The following is a 13,415-nucleotide window of genomic DNA, read 5'->3' as shown; positions in this document are numbered from 1 at the left end:
GGTGCAATGTGCACCAAAGAAAGGAGGCATGACCATGATTCAAAACAACAAAAATGAACTCATCCCAACGAGGATGGTGACCGGGTGGAGAGTTTGCATAGACTACCGAAAGCTCTATAGTGCTTTTGGCAAAGACCATTTCCCTATGCCTTTTACTGATCAAATGCTTGATCGGCTAGCAGGAAGGTCATTTTATTGCTTCTTGGATGGTTACTCCGGCTACAACCAAATCAACATTGCCTTAGAGGATCAAGAGAAGACGACATTCGCATGTCTGTATAGGACCTTTGCCTTTAGCTGGATGCCATTTGGGCTATGCAATGCCCCGGCTACCTTTGAAGGATCAATGATGTCAATCTTCTAGGACATGGTGGGAGATTTCTTAGAGGTGTTCATGGATGAATTTTCTATTGTTGGTGATTCCTTTGTGCATTGCCTTGTCAACCTTAGGCAAGTGCTCAAAAGATGTGAGGAAATAAATATTGTGATCAATTGGGAAAAATGCCACTTCATGGTGGATGAGGATATTGTTCTTGGCCACAAAATTTCCAAGCAAGGCATAGAGGTTGATCGAGCAAAGATTGAGATCATTTCTAAGCTTCCTCTTCCCACTTCGACAAAAGACGTTCGGAGCTTTCTAGGGCATGTCGGTTTTTATAGGTGATTTATCAAAGACTTCTCAAAAATTACAAGTCCCATGTGCAAGCTCTTTGAAAAGGATGAAAAGTTTGAATTCGATAAGAAGTGCCTCAAAGATTTTGAGGAATTGAAAGAAAGGCTCACCACGACACCTATTATTGTCACACCCGATTGGTCTCTTCCATTTGAAATTATTTGTGATGCCAGTGGTATAGCTATTATAGCAGTACTTGGTCAACGACATAACAAGATTCTTCTTCATGTCTACTATGCAGCAAGACACTCAATGGTGCACAAATGAATTACATTATGATAGATCAAGAACTGCTTGCTATTGTCTATGCTTTTGAAAATTACTAGCCTATTTGTTGGGCTCCAAAGCGATAGTCTACACTGATCATGTTGCTCTCTGCTACGTTATGGTGAAGAAGGATGCTAAACCAAAATTGATTAGGTGGGTTCTTTTTTTACAAGAGTTTGACTTTGAAGTCAAAGATCGGAAAGGAACAGAGAATCAAGTTGCAGATCACTTGTCTAGACTTGAAGAGGTAGGAAGACCAAAAGAAGATCTTGAAATTAATGATGCTTTCCCAGATGAACACATATTGGCATTGTCTAGCACCTTCACTCCTTGGTATGCCAACATCTCTAACTTCTTGGTTAAGGACCTTATCCTTGACGGATTGAAAGCTTATCAAAAGAAAAAGTTCTTGCGGGAGTATAGGCAATACTATTGGGAGGAACCTTTTTTGTTCCAGATATGCACCGACAACATCATTCGGTGTTGTGTTCCGAAAGATGAGGTAATTCAAATTCTCAAATCATGTCATGACTCCCAGTTGGGGGCCACCATGGTAGAAATCGTACTACGGAGAAAGTGCTTGAATGTGGCTATTATTGGCCATAGATCTACCAAAATGCAAACCAAATGGTCAAGGCATGTGATCAATGTCAAAGACAAGGGTCAATTTCTAGAAGGCATGAGAAGCCTATTAATTTTGTGATGGAGGTCGAGATCTTTGATGTGTGGGGGATATATTTCATGGGTTCCTTCGTAAGATCTTACAGCATGACATATATCTTGGTGGTAGTAGATTATGTCTCAGAATGGGTCAAGACAATTGCCTTGCCGAGCAATGAGGCAAGGAGTGTAAACGCCTTCTTGAAGAAGAACATATTTACATGGTTTGGAACCCAAGGGCCATCCTTAGTGATGGTGGTTCTCACTTTTGCAACAAAGCTTTTGTCGGGTTGCTAAAAAAATGAAGTTAAGCACAAGGTCGCAACCCCTTATCATCCTCAGTCGAGCAGTCAAGTTGAAGTTTCCAACCGGAGATCAAAAACATTCTAGCAAAAATTGTTAATGCAAACAGCGTCGACTAGTCAAAGAAACTAGATGATGCATTATGGGCGTATTGAACAACATTTAAGACACCCATTGGCACCTCACCATACCGGTTAGTTTTGGTAAGGCGTGTCACTTTCCAGTGGAGCTTGAACACAAAGCTATGTGGGAATTGAAAAAGTTAAATCTTGACTGGGCCAAAGCTGCTAATCTAAGGATGACACAAGTCAACGAGATGGAAGAATTCCATTTTCATGCTTATGAGAATGCAACAATGTATAAAGAAACAATGAAGTTTGTTCATGACAAGAGGATTTTAAAGCGAGTATTCACATCCAGTGACTTGGACTTTGTTTACCACGAAAATGGTAAAAACAATTAAATTTGATTATGGGACTCTAAAAATACATGATCTATTTTTATGCTAGTTATTAAACAGTTGATGCTATATGTGTGAGACTTAGAAATGAAATGAGAGTTAAGGATAGGGCGATAATCGAACTGTTAGGTCAGTTATCGGGGCCTCGAGCTTGTCGATTCGGGGCCTCGAGGTCAATTTCGGAGCTCAGTAGGGAGATAGCGAGGGGAGTAAGAACACGACTAACAGTTACAATAAAATTAACAGAAGCTCTTTATGGCCAATTATAAGCAATAAATGATATACAAATATGAAGATGATAAATGAAAGCAATAATATCCAGGGAAGATGCTAGAGAGCAAATAGAATGTTCTTGTATATTTCTTATGGAGAAACTGAAGCAATAGGAGAAAACAAAGTATCAAAGACCCTCTTTATATAGGAGGGGAATCCCAATATAGTACAAAATACATTAATTACAAAGAAGTGGGGATGAGACAGCTATCTAATATCATGGTGCAGGTTCAGACTAGCCTGACAGATTTTATCAGCCATGGCTGCACTCCTTGGGAACTCCTCATATCTGTTGTGGTAGTGGCCAACGTTATCCCTAGGTTAGGCATCAACGAACCTCGAGAGAGGGAACTCGACCACAGCCTTGTAGCCTCGAGGCTTCAAGATGATCTTCTGAAATGCCCTAATGACGAGAAATGGGACCCTCCAATTTTGTCGTATACAGATAGTCCTCGCGTTTCTTGGAGAAGAGTGATAAGAAACGACCTGGACATCTGATTTTTCGGGCTTCATATGATGGCGTCATATTGACGACATCAACTCGTGATGTAAGCCTTTGTGATAATCGAGATGTCTCATGGACTTGTCTTTTCGGTGTCATTCAATGCACTGTCGATTCCCATTTTCCAAAGCAATAGTACCGCCGTCGATTTGATTTTCAATAACACATTGATTGCGCTTATCGATCCGTATTTCAAAGGTATTAATGGAATTTTTGGACATACTATCTCCCCTATAAATAGGGGCCTTCCGATGCTATCTTCTTACCCAAGTGACTTTTAACATTTATCCATCCTTCTCTCCTCACTATTTTCCTCCATTGTTAACCACCATGTTTGGGGTTCATAGCCTTAAGGTTTCATGGCAGCATTTTTATTTGCTACATGATGGCCTTCTGCCTGAAATTCCCCTTGCCGAACGATATTATACTATCTTATCGTTGTTGTTGTTGTTGTTGTTACGACTGCTACTGCTATCGTTATTGGCTCGAGTTGATGATACAGGGGGGCTGACATCTTCCGATTTAGAAGGATGTTTGGACTCTATACCGCTACTCGGGAGAGTGTTTGGACTATACACCGCTGCTCACTCTCCTACCCTGGCCTAATGCGGCTTTTCATCCCTCGGGTTTTTCCCAAGGGATAAAATTGCACAAATGGCCGCTGAACTTGCATGGCACGATGTCCCGGAATGTGGACTCAGAGTAGACGTGCAAGTAGGGTTGATGCCCGCCGAATCTTCAACCTTTGGCTTCGGTGGGCTATGTCTCTTTTTTTCCACTTCCACATCACCTTCCTCTTCTTTGTCTTCCCCCTTTCCTATTATTCATCTTCTCCCTCGGAGATATTATTCCGTGGGATCGAGATGGGAACCTAGAGGAGATGGCAATCAAAGGTATCACCATCGAGGATGAATGTTCGAGGAGGTGGTGCTCGGAGATGCTGCTACTAGAGATGAACCTTTGAGAGTTGACTAGGTTCTAGGCTTTTACTACATATGTACCCTTTCGCTTCTTTGTTTCTGTGTAAGACCCCTCATGGGCTTTTGTAATTGAATGTTTATGAAAACAAAGATGTTTCTTCTGTTTTGTCTTCGATGCTTGTGATACTCCCTTTCATTTAATTTACGGAGATTATGAAAGCACGACTCTATCGGTTAGTGCCTATATCAAACCCAGAAGTGAGTATTCCTTCTGATTTTCGATTGATAAAAATGGCTTCCCGTGGAATCCTTTGCCGTTCCTCGGGCCAAACCTGGACTGATCTGATAAACTCGGGTCGCCAGAATCCTTACTTTGAGTCGAATGGAAGTAAGGCTTCGAACCCCTAAACTGAGACTTAGCCTTTAGACCTTCGAGAGCAGTCCCCGAGTGAGGGTTGACTCGGGGCATTTGGAAACTTGTCTTGAACTTAATGTATGTAACCTTAAGGCATTGTAGATTGGTCCCAGATGAGGGACTTCCTGGTTTTAGATGATATCCCGAGGTCGAAACCTTACAGACGGAGCATGAAGTGCTTACTCTTCTTCTTGAGAGGAGCCTTTGAAATAGGGTATCGTCTTGCAATGGTGTTAAAGGCTTCTAGAGCCTAACTTATTTTTCGAAGGAGGTCCTCGAGATCGGGTACCATCTCGGGATTTGTGATGATGTCAATGGCTTCCTAAGGCCTAACTTCTTTTAGATGGAGATCCTCGAGGTCGGGTACCACCTTGGGACTGGCGATGATATTGTTGATTTCTTAAAGCCTAACTTCTGTTTGATGGAGATCCTCGAGGTCGGGGTACCACCTCCAGGCTGGCGATGATGTCGTTGGCTTCTTAAAGCCTAACTTCTATTTGATGGAGATCTTCGAGGTCGGGTACCATCGCGGGATTGGCGATGATGTCGTTGGCCTTTAAAAGCCTAACTTATATTTGATAGAGATCCTCGAGATCGGGTACCACCTCGGGATTGGCGATGATGTCGTTGGCCTCCTAAAGCCTAACTTTTGTTTGATGGAGGTCCTCGAGGTTGGGTACCACTCGGGATTGGCGATGATATCGTCGACCTTTCAAAGCCTAACTTCTATTTGATGGACATCCTGGAGGTCAGGTACCACCTTGGGATTGGCGATGATATCACTGGCCTTTTAAAGCCTAACTTCTGTTTGATGGAGATCCTAGAGGTCGGGTACCACCTCGGGATTGGCGAAGGCACTATTGGCTTCCTAGAGCCTAACTTTCCTTTAATGGAGGTCCTCGAGTTTGGGTACCACCTCGGGACTGGCGATGATACAGGGATTTCATTTTCAAAACATTAAGTAGCATCGCCTAATGTATGATATGGTTGCCAAGTTGTTGAGGTGACTTGATGACATCGGTCAATGTTTCTAATCTGCTTTAAGGCAGGCAGGTTGTTGCTGTTTTTCCATATATATATATATAGATATATAGGGTTGTTTCTGGCTCTTTTTGGAGATCCCACCATTTTAAGTAGTTACCCTTCTTTTTCTGTGCTAGCCTTTCGTTACCTCAGCACTAACGCACTTATACATATTTCCGCTTCAGTTCTCTAATTTGTCATGGTTGCTATGTCGGGGTCTGTCCAACAGGGAGGGGAGAGCTCTACCTCCGACATTCAGGACCAACGAAAGTACCCCTTGAAGACTACTTCTTTGATAGGAGAAGAGCATCTTGAGTTTGTGAGAAAAGACTATGGATGGGGGGAGAAAGTGGTGTTACAAGCATTTTCCCCTAGTGAGGGCATCACGAATCGTGCCGATGGATTCTTGAATGTGCACACGTATCCTTTTACACTGGGTCCCCTTAATAGGGTTTTGCTCGACTTCTGCTTAGAATATCGGGTTACCTTGGCGCAGATCCATCTGTCATTTTGGCGAACAGTATTGATGGTGAGATATTTCGGAGAAGGCAGGGCTCGAATTTATGCTTAGTCATCTTATTAGGTTGTACCAGCCCTTTCACCATCGATGTCTGCTAACCTTGTGATGCCAATCGACCACACCCTTCATAGTTGATGATGAGGAAAATGGAGACCGGGGGTGGATGAGTTGCTTCGTCCGAGTACGAACCGCTGACATTATCCCCGTAGAGCTTATGCCATTCACTGAGGAATGGAATTATAAACATAAGTGGTGCATTTCGTGCCTTCTCAATTTTGCCGATGGTGTGAACTGGTTTCTTAATTGTGCCCTCCTTTCTTTTTCTGCACCGATTTCATGGGCGTCGGGCGACATTCCTGATTTGCCGAATTGGGTCCGAACGTTGGCGACCCACTCGACCTGTGATGTGCGCAAGTGGCGAGTTTTGTCCCTAGGCAAATGAGAAGCAAAACATCATGGTGAGTGATGTGTTATACTTTTCCCTACCTTCCTTCATTTGGAGGGGCATTTTCCCTTTATGCGCATTAAGCTCGTTGTTATAGGCATCAGAGAGCCTTTCGAGGCTACGCCGCACTCCTCTGCAGAGGGGGAAGGGTTGCCAGCCCCCGTGCTAAAGAATGACAACAATAAGCGAGAGATGCCTTTTCAGGGCGATGGAGCTCAAAGCAAGGCAAAATGGGACCGAGGCATTAGAGTGGAAGCATCGTCCAAGCCTGCTGTGTCCGCAGTTCTTGGTTCTGGAAAGAGGGTTTCTCCATTGTTGTCGCCTTTTTTCCCATCAATAGTACTTTGGGAGATACTAGAGACCCGGGGTTGCATACACCGAGCGACTGTGCTTTGACTAGAGTCGACTCTTTTAGGGCTAAAGGAACTGAATTGGCAAATGTGCACTCGGCCTTCGAGGAAGCCTGGCGGCTTCACTTTGTGGTGAGTTTTCTCACAGGCCTTTCAAGATTCGTGCCTTCCCTTCCTTATTGGGTTTTTTTGCAGGCCTTCAACAAGCTTAAGTACGGGCTGCCTCAATATGAAGCCAGGCTGCAGAAAGCTTTGGATGAGAAGAGATCCTTTAGGATCCTTTGTAATGTAAAGGAGGTTGAGTTGCTATACTTGCAGTATGAGGTGGGTCGGAGCTTGAATTATGAGAGCTACTTGAAGGAGCAGGTAATTTTCTGTTACAAGTGAGCATGCATTCTATCTTCTGGTTTCCGAAGCTCACACTTCATTTATTTCAGTTGCAGAAAAAGGTGAAGGCCCTGGAGTGCCTTTGGGATAATGTCAGTCGGGCTAGGCGTGAGCATGATGAGCTAAAAGCTCGGGCGGAGGCTCAGGATTTATAAGGGAAGGACGCTCTGGATGAAGTTCCTGCTTTTGAAGCTCAACTTCGCTTAGCTTGTGATAATACTTTGGTTCAGACAGAAATGGTTGCGAAGCTTGAGTCCGAGCTTTCGAATGTCAGAGCTGAGATTGTTGATGCCCGGGCTGGAGCTTTAATGAGTCGGACCAAGGCTGACCAGGAGATGGAGGTCTATTCTAAAGATGTTGCCGATGCTCAAGCTAAGCTGAGAAGGATCCTCGACCGCGAAGAGAAGATTAAAGAATACGCTCGCTGCAAATATAGAAGAAAGACCCTCAAGGAGATCCGTGCTAGAGGTTTCGCCTTCTTAGAAGAGTTAGCGCGAGCGAGGGCGGGCGAGCGTGATGCTCGGTTACTTTTGCATGATGCTGAAGAAAATGAAGATGAAGTCGACGGGTCGTAGCCTTCGGGGGGGGGGGGCATAGACTTTGCCATCTGTATGTAGAATTTTCATAGCATATTTATAGATAGGGATTGCGTTTCTTCGTATATGTGTATAGAAGAAAACCTTGCGGCTTTATTTCTTTTGCATCTCTTTCTATTTAGGCTAGGTGGACTGGTATTTGAGTTGGTAGGAATCCTTAGAATCGTGATATGGCCCTGGGGCTCATTAGGCTGGCCCACAGGCTCTTACGCGCTTGGTCGATGTGACCTTTTATGTGGGCTTGCGACTATGGCTCTTACGCCTTGGGCCGATACAACCTTGTAGTGTGTGTGGGCTGGTGACAATGGCTCTTACGCTTTGGCCCTTGGGCATATTTAGTCATCTATTTTGGGTTTAGTCTCTGAATTGGGTTACGATTTAAGCTCATTCGACCCTCAAGTTTTGTATTTGTGTGGGCTGGCGACAATGGCTCTTATGCCTTGGGTCGAAGCGACCTTTTATGTATGTGGCCTTGAGGCTCATTAGGCTGGCGACAATGGCTTTTACGCGTTTGGTCGATGCGACCATTTATGTGGGCTTTATTTTTCCCTCGATAAGGATAAATAGTGTTTGCCTAACTCTTCGATGGCTTAATAAAAAACCTCAATTGTGAGTCGTTATATGGCGATGATCGAGCACCTCAGGAGGTTTGGCTCGAAGATTGAGTATCTCAAAGCCGATGTTTAGGAGATGACATGGTCTAAGCACTTTTTCCTGTATCGAGGGTAGCCTGTTTAACCGATTTTTTTCGAACTAGATTCGAAGTAATTGAAGGCTTGTAATTTTGTAGTGATGGTCGGGCATCCCCGAGTCGCGTTAGTTCGGCTGGTATAGTGGTGTGACTGGAGTCATTTGTGTTTGGCCGCAGCCTTTGAGTCCCGAATGAGATAGTTTCGGCATCTATATCGAGGGTATGACTTTTTAGGGGTCATACAAGTTCGATATATAGCCAAAACTTTGAGATCGGGTTTATGCCATTAGTAAGGTCTTACAAGTTTTACATGCCTTTGAGGTCTTACAGTTTTGGATACTTGGTACAAGTATTGTTCATGCCTTGCTTGAGGTCTTACAGATATTATCACTTAGTACAAGTGTGGTTCATGCCTTGCTTGAGGTCTTACAGATATTGTTGTTGCCTAACGTAGGTCTTACGAGATCGAGTCTACGCGCTCGGGGTCTTACGGCCTCAAGTTTTTTAATGAATGGCAATTGGCGACAATCCCGGGTCATCAAGGGTACCTTGCCTCAGAATTCGTTACTTGTAAATTTTGTATTGCCTCATTGAGGGCTTACAATTTCGGAGATCCCGACCATGAGGTCGTGCATTTTTTGAGATTTTGACGCCAGTCCTCAAGTATTCGGGGCACTTTCGACCTTGGAGACATTTCGTTATTTTCATGTTGCCTCATTGGGGATTATGAGCTTGGAGTCACGACCCGGAGGTCATTCAGGTGTTGAATTGTTGATGCCAGTCCCCGAGAATTTGGGACATTTTTTGGCAGAGAAATCATTTTTGCGGAGGTGTCCAGCTTCTTTTAGATTGTGAGATGCTTTGATAAAATATATTCTTCAATTATTTAGTTTAAGTGTACATGTTTTCGCCATTGGGGGCACGACTATACGGACACGGTTCGTTCGATCGTTTGGCCCGGTACATCATTTTTCTATTGGGACCCTATTTGGCTTTTCCGAGCGGATGGCCTTCCGGGGGGTCCCCCAGTGTTCGAGGTTGACTACAAGAGAAACCTCGAATACTTGTTGAGTCTTCCTTAAGTAACATGCAGATGTTGCCTCGTTAAAAACCTTATCGGCAAAACCCTTTCTGGATAAAAACTCGGTCAAAGGAAAAGAGTGCAACAAATGCTTTAAAATCTTAAGGTCTTCGAGCTGGGTTAGCGCTTTGACTTCTTTGGTCGGGCGCCTGCATAAGGGATAGTATGAAATACGAAATGAAAAGGGAGATGGTTATACCTTAGTGTGGGATGTGTCGGCGATGTTTCGAGGACCGATATGTCCTAGTTACTCGAGATGAGGACGTGGTACGGTCTTTTACTTTGTTTGATCGGGCTTAATCAAAGGTGTGTCTTGATTACCCTTCGTCTCTTTTGCGAGCCGAGGTATTGGTGCCGGTGCCACATCATGCACCGCAAACATTTCCCTTGTCGCATGTTATTCCCCGTAGACGGTTTTAATCCCATCCTTTGTCGGGAATTTCATTATTTGGTGTGGAGTGGACGGTATTGCTCTCATGCAGTGTATCCACAACAATCCAAACAAGACGTTGTACCTCATGTCTAATTCGATGACATGGAATTTGGCGTTTTGGGTCGTGCCGGCCACGATGACTGGGAGGGTGATTTCTCCTTTTGTTGTTTCACTTGCCATGTTGAATCCATTGAGGACTTGAGTGGCGGGCACGATTTGTTCAAGCAGTCCTAGCTGCTCTATCACCCTCGACCTGATAATGTTGGCCGAGCTTCCTGGATCTACGAGTACACATTTTATTTGAAAAGAATTAACAAGGAAGGAGATTACCAGTGCGTCATTGTGAGGCTGAGACAAGGTCTCGATGTCCTCCTTGCTGAAAGTGAGGGCATCCTCGGGTATGTATCCCCGGGTTTGCTTTTTTCTGGTGATGGATATTTTTGTCCTTCTCATCACGGGTTCCTGCGGGGCATCGACGCCTCCCAAGATCATGTGGATGACATGTTGTGGCTTGTTTGTTTCATTCTTCTTAGCTGCCTCTCTTTCTCGGAACTGATTTTTGGCTCGGTCGCTGAGGAATTCTCGGAGGTGACCTTTGTTAAGTAGTCGAGCTATCTCCTCTTGGAGTTGGTGGCAATCCTCGGTCCTATGGCCGTGCGTGTTGTTAAACTTGCACACTAAGTTATGATTCCTTTGTGAAGGATTTGATTGTACAGGCCTGGGCCACTTGGAGTCTCTGATTTTACTGATGGCGAACACGATGTCTGATACATCGACATTGAAGTTGTATTCTGATAAGTGAGGTGCCCCCGTTGGCCCTGCGTTCCTATCAAATCAGGCTCTGTTGATGATTCCCCAAGGATCCTGTCCTCGGTCTATCCTTCGATCATTGCGGGGTGGGTTGCGCCTCGAGGCATTCCTCCTATCTTCGGTGTATGGCTGATATCATTCTTTGTTTGGTTTTGGCTCCTTTGCCAGGAGCCTTCTTGGGTATACTGAGCCCAAGAGGGCTCCCAACTGATCGTCTTCGACCCTGATTTTTGACTGGTATCGGTTTTGGACGTCCGACCAGGTCACGGCGGGATATTCGACCAGATTCTCTTTCAGCTACTTCAAAGCCACTGCACTTTGTTCATTCAGACCTTTAGTGAAGGCCTGCACTTCCCAATCGTCAGAGTCCGGTGGTAGTTCCATTAGTTCTGTTTGGAAGCGAGATACGACTTCTCGTAGCATTTTGTTCTCCCTCTGCTTGATCTTGAACACGTTGGATTTCCTTGTTGCTACTTTGATGGCACTGGCGTGTGCCTTTATGAAGGAGTCTACTAGAATGGCGAATGAATCTATGGAGTTAGGAGCTAGGTTGTGATACCACATCATGGCCCCCTTCGAGAGTGTTTCCCCGAACTTCTTTAATAGGACGGACTCGATCTCATTGTCCTTTATGTTGTTGCCCTTCACTGCGCAAGTGTAAGTAGTAATGTGCTCATTGGGGTTTGAGGTCCCGTTGTATTTTGGGAGTTCTGGCATTTTGAACTTCTTTGGAATGGGTTTCGGGGGCTCTTCCTCTAAGAACGGCCTTTGTAAGAACTTCTTCAAATCCACACCTTTCAAGACCAGGGGTGCGCCCGGACCAAGGCTAACCTCCCGTTCTTCCCTAATTGGGGTTGTCACACCTCCTTTTTACCACCCGAGGGGTATATAGGGGAGTTTTTACAATTAAAGTAACATTAATCGAAATGAAATTATTTATTTACTTTTTTAGAGTCGCCACTTGGAATAGTTTATTTGGAATAGTTTATTTGGGTGTCCCAAGTCACCGGTTTATTTTAAAATCCCAAATCGAGGAAATTTTGACTTTATTTAGAAGTCTGCGAAACTAGAAATTCTAGATAAGGAATTCTGTTAACTTGGGAGAAGGTGTTAGGCATTCCCGGGTTGTGTGGTTCGAGCACGGTCGCATAACTATTAACATTGGCATAATTACTGATTTATTACATATTTTAAACCTATTGTGCATTTTTAACTTCTATAACCGCTTTTAGTTGCTTTAGGAAGATTCAATGCTATTTAAACACGTCTTCAACCATGCTACATGAAATGCACCCGCGGTTCGCGACACGTTCTATTTAACACTGTTGAAGATTGAATGGGTCACATGAAATGTATATCCCACTTTTAATAATTAAAATCACAACTACGTCACGAGAAACGTACCGGTAGCTATGATGAATTATTTAAAGAACGCGCCTAAAGCAACTATAAAGGTTCAAATTTAATAGCAACATTTGTGAGGGCTATGGATAATTTAATTGATAGCACGCCTCAATCCTTTTCTACAAGGGGTTAACTCTTGATCTAATTTTATGAGGGCCATGAGTTAAGGGGTTTTGTTTGGCATGGCACGCCTCAATTGATTTTAACAAAAGGAGTTTATCTAAATAAGGCTAAGGATCCTAATTGAAGTTTAAACTGATATTTTCTTAACTTAAGGTTAGGCCCTTTTGAATTAATTTGGACAGTTGTTTTGGCCAGCAATGGCTCATTGAACAAATCAACTTTGAAAGCTATAATTGGGCAAGCCAAAACGCTTCAGGATATCATGCTAAATCTGAATCAAGTGGCCCACATTGGGCTTAAATTTAGGCGGGCCCAGTTGCTATGTGTTTTCTAGCTGGGCCTATCTACCTTTGCATTTAACTAAATCTACCCATTTATAACCAAAGCATTTCGATTTATTGCTTAAGTAAAGAATTCAGGATATTAAAGATCAAAACACATTTTTAATTTTGAAAGTTAATCACATGATTTACAAAATAAAAGAGGCATACATTTATATCATGAAAAATGAAGCCTGGATTTTAGGCTTAGGTCCCAATCCCAAAGGCCTAGGTCCAAATTCCTTTCGTGGGTCAATATTCAATTGGGCATCAAGTTAAGCCCCGCTTGATCAAAGGATAGCCCTTTTTTTACCCTTACAGATTGGGGCTCTCAACCCAGCCCATTATACCACCACAATTATGAATACTCTTATCGATAATTCATGCAAAATGAAAGTCTTACTCATTACAGCACTTCATACAGAATCGAATTTTCTAAGAAAAATCTATAAATATTACATGATATCTTATTAAGGACATAGAATATTACTCTAACTGCTAATCTACTATGACTCTCGTATCATTGATGAATCAGTGGACACCTGCCTCTTTTGGACATTGTTTATCCTTTAAAGCTGGGCCTATCACAAAAACAAACTAGATATCAGCAGATCTAAACAGTAAAAATTTTAGATTCTTAGCCTTGAAAACTACTGATTTGGTCAACGAGTGACTCAAATCTGTAGGTATTGGCTAGTGGCTTGAAAATAAAGCCCAAATGACCTCAAAACAAACATCAATTAGAAAGAGAATAAAAGC

General features: G+C 43.4%; 1 protein-coding gene across 1 annotated transcript; it reads left to right on the top strand.

Moving 5' to 3' along the window:
- Nucleotides 1-367: 367 nt before the first annotated feature.
- Nucleotides 368-1,897, top strand: LOC142175174 (uncharacterized). Its single transcript, XM_075241754.1, has 3 exons — nt 368-650; nt 1,000-1,442; nt 1,547-1,897. Exons 1-3 carry the CDS (start codon nt 368-370, stop codon nt 1,895-1,897), a joined length of 1,077 nt encoding a protein of 358 aa, XP_075097855.1.
- Nucleotides 1,898-13,415: the final 11,518 nt, after the last annotated feature.

This window comes from Nicotiana tabacum, chromosome 21, assembly GCF_000715075.1.
Source record: "Nicotiana tabacum cultivar K326 chromosome 21, ASM71507v2, whole genome shotgun sequence".
NCBI classification, from domain to species: domain Eukaryota; kingdom Viridiplantae; phylum Streptophyta; class Magnoliopsida; order Solanales; family Solanaceae; genus Nicotiana; species Nicotiana tabacum.
This window is presented reverse-complemented; position numbering and strand designations above follow the sequence as displayed.

Bases quoted from the DNA above. Each gene is read 5' to 3' on its own strand.
- LOC142175174 (XM_075241754.1), top strand. From the start codon at position 368: ATGGTGGGAGATTTCTTAGAGGTGTTCATGGATGAATTTTCTATTGTT. The intron at 651-999 runs GTTTTTATAGGT...GAAAATTACTAG, and splicing joins GAGCTTTCTAGGGCATGTCG to CCTATTTGTTGGGCTCCAAA. The intron at 1,443-1,546 runs GTAATTCAAATT...TATTGGCCATAG, and splicing joins GTTGTGTTCCGAAAGATGAG to ATCTACCAAAATGCAAACCA.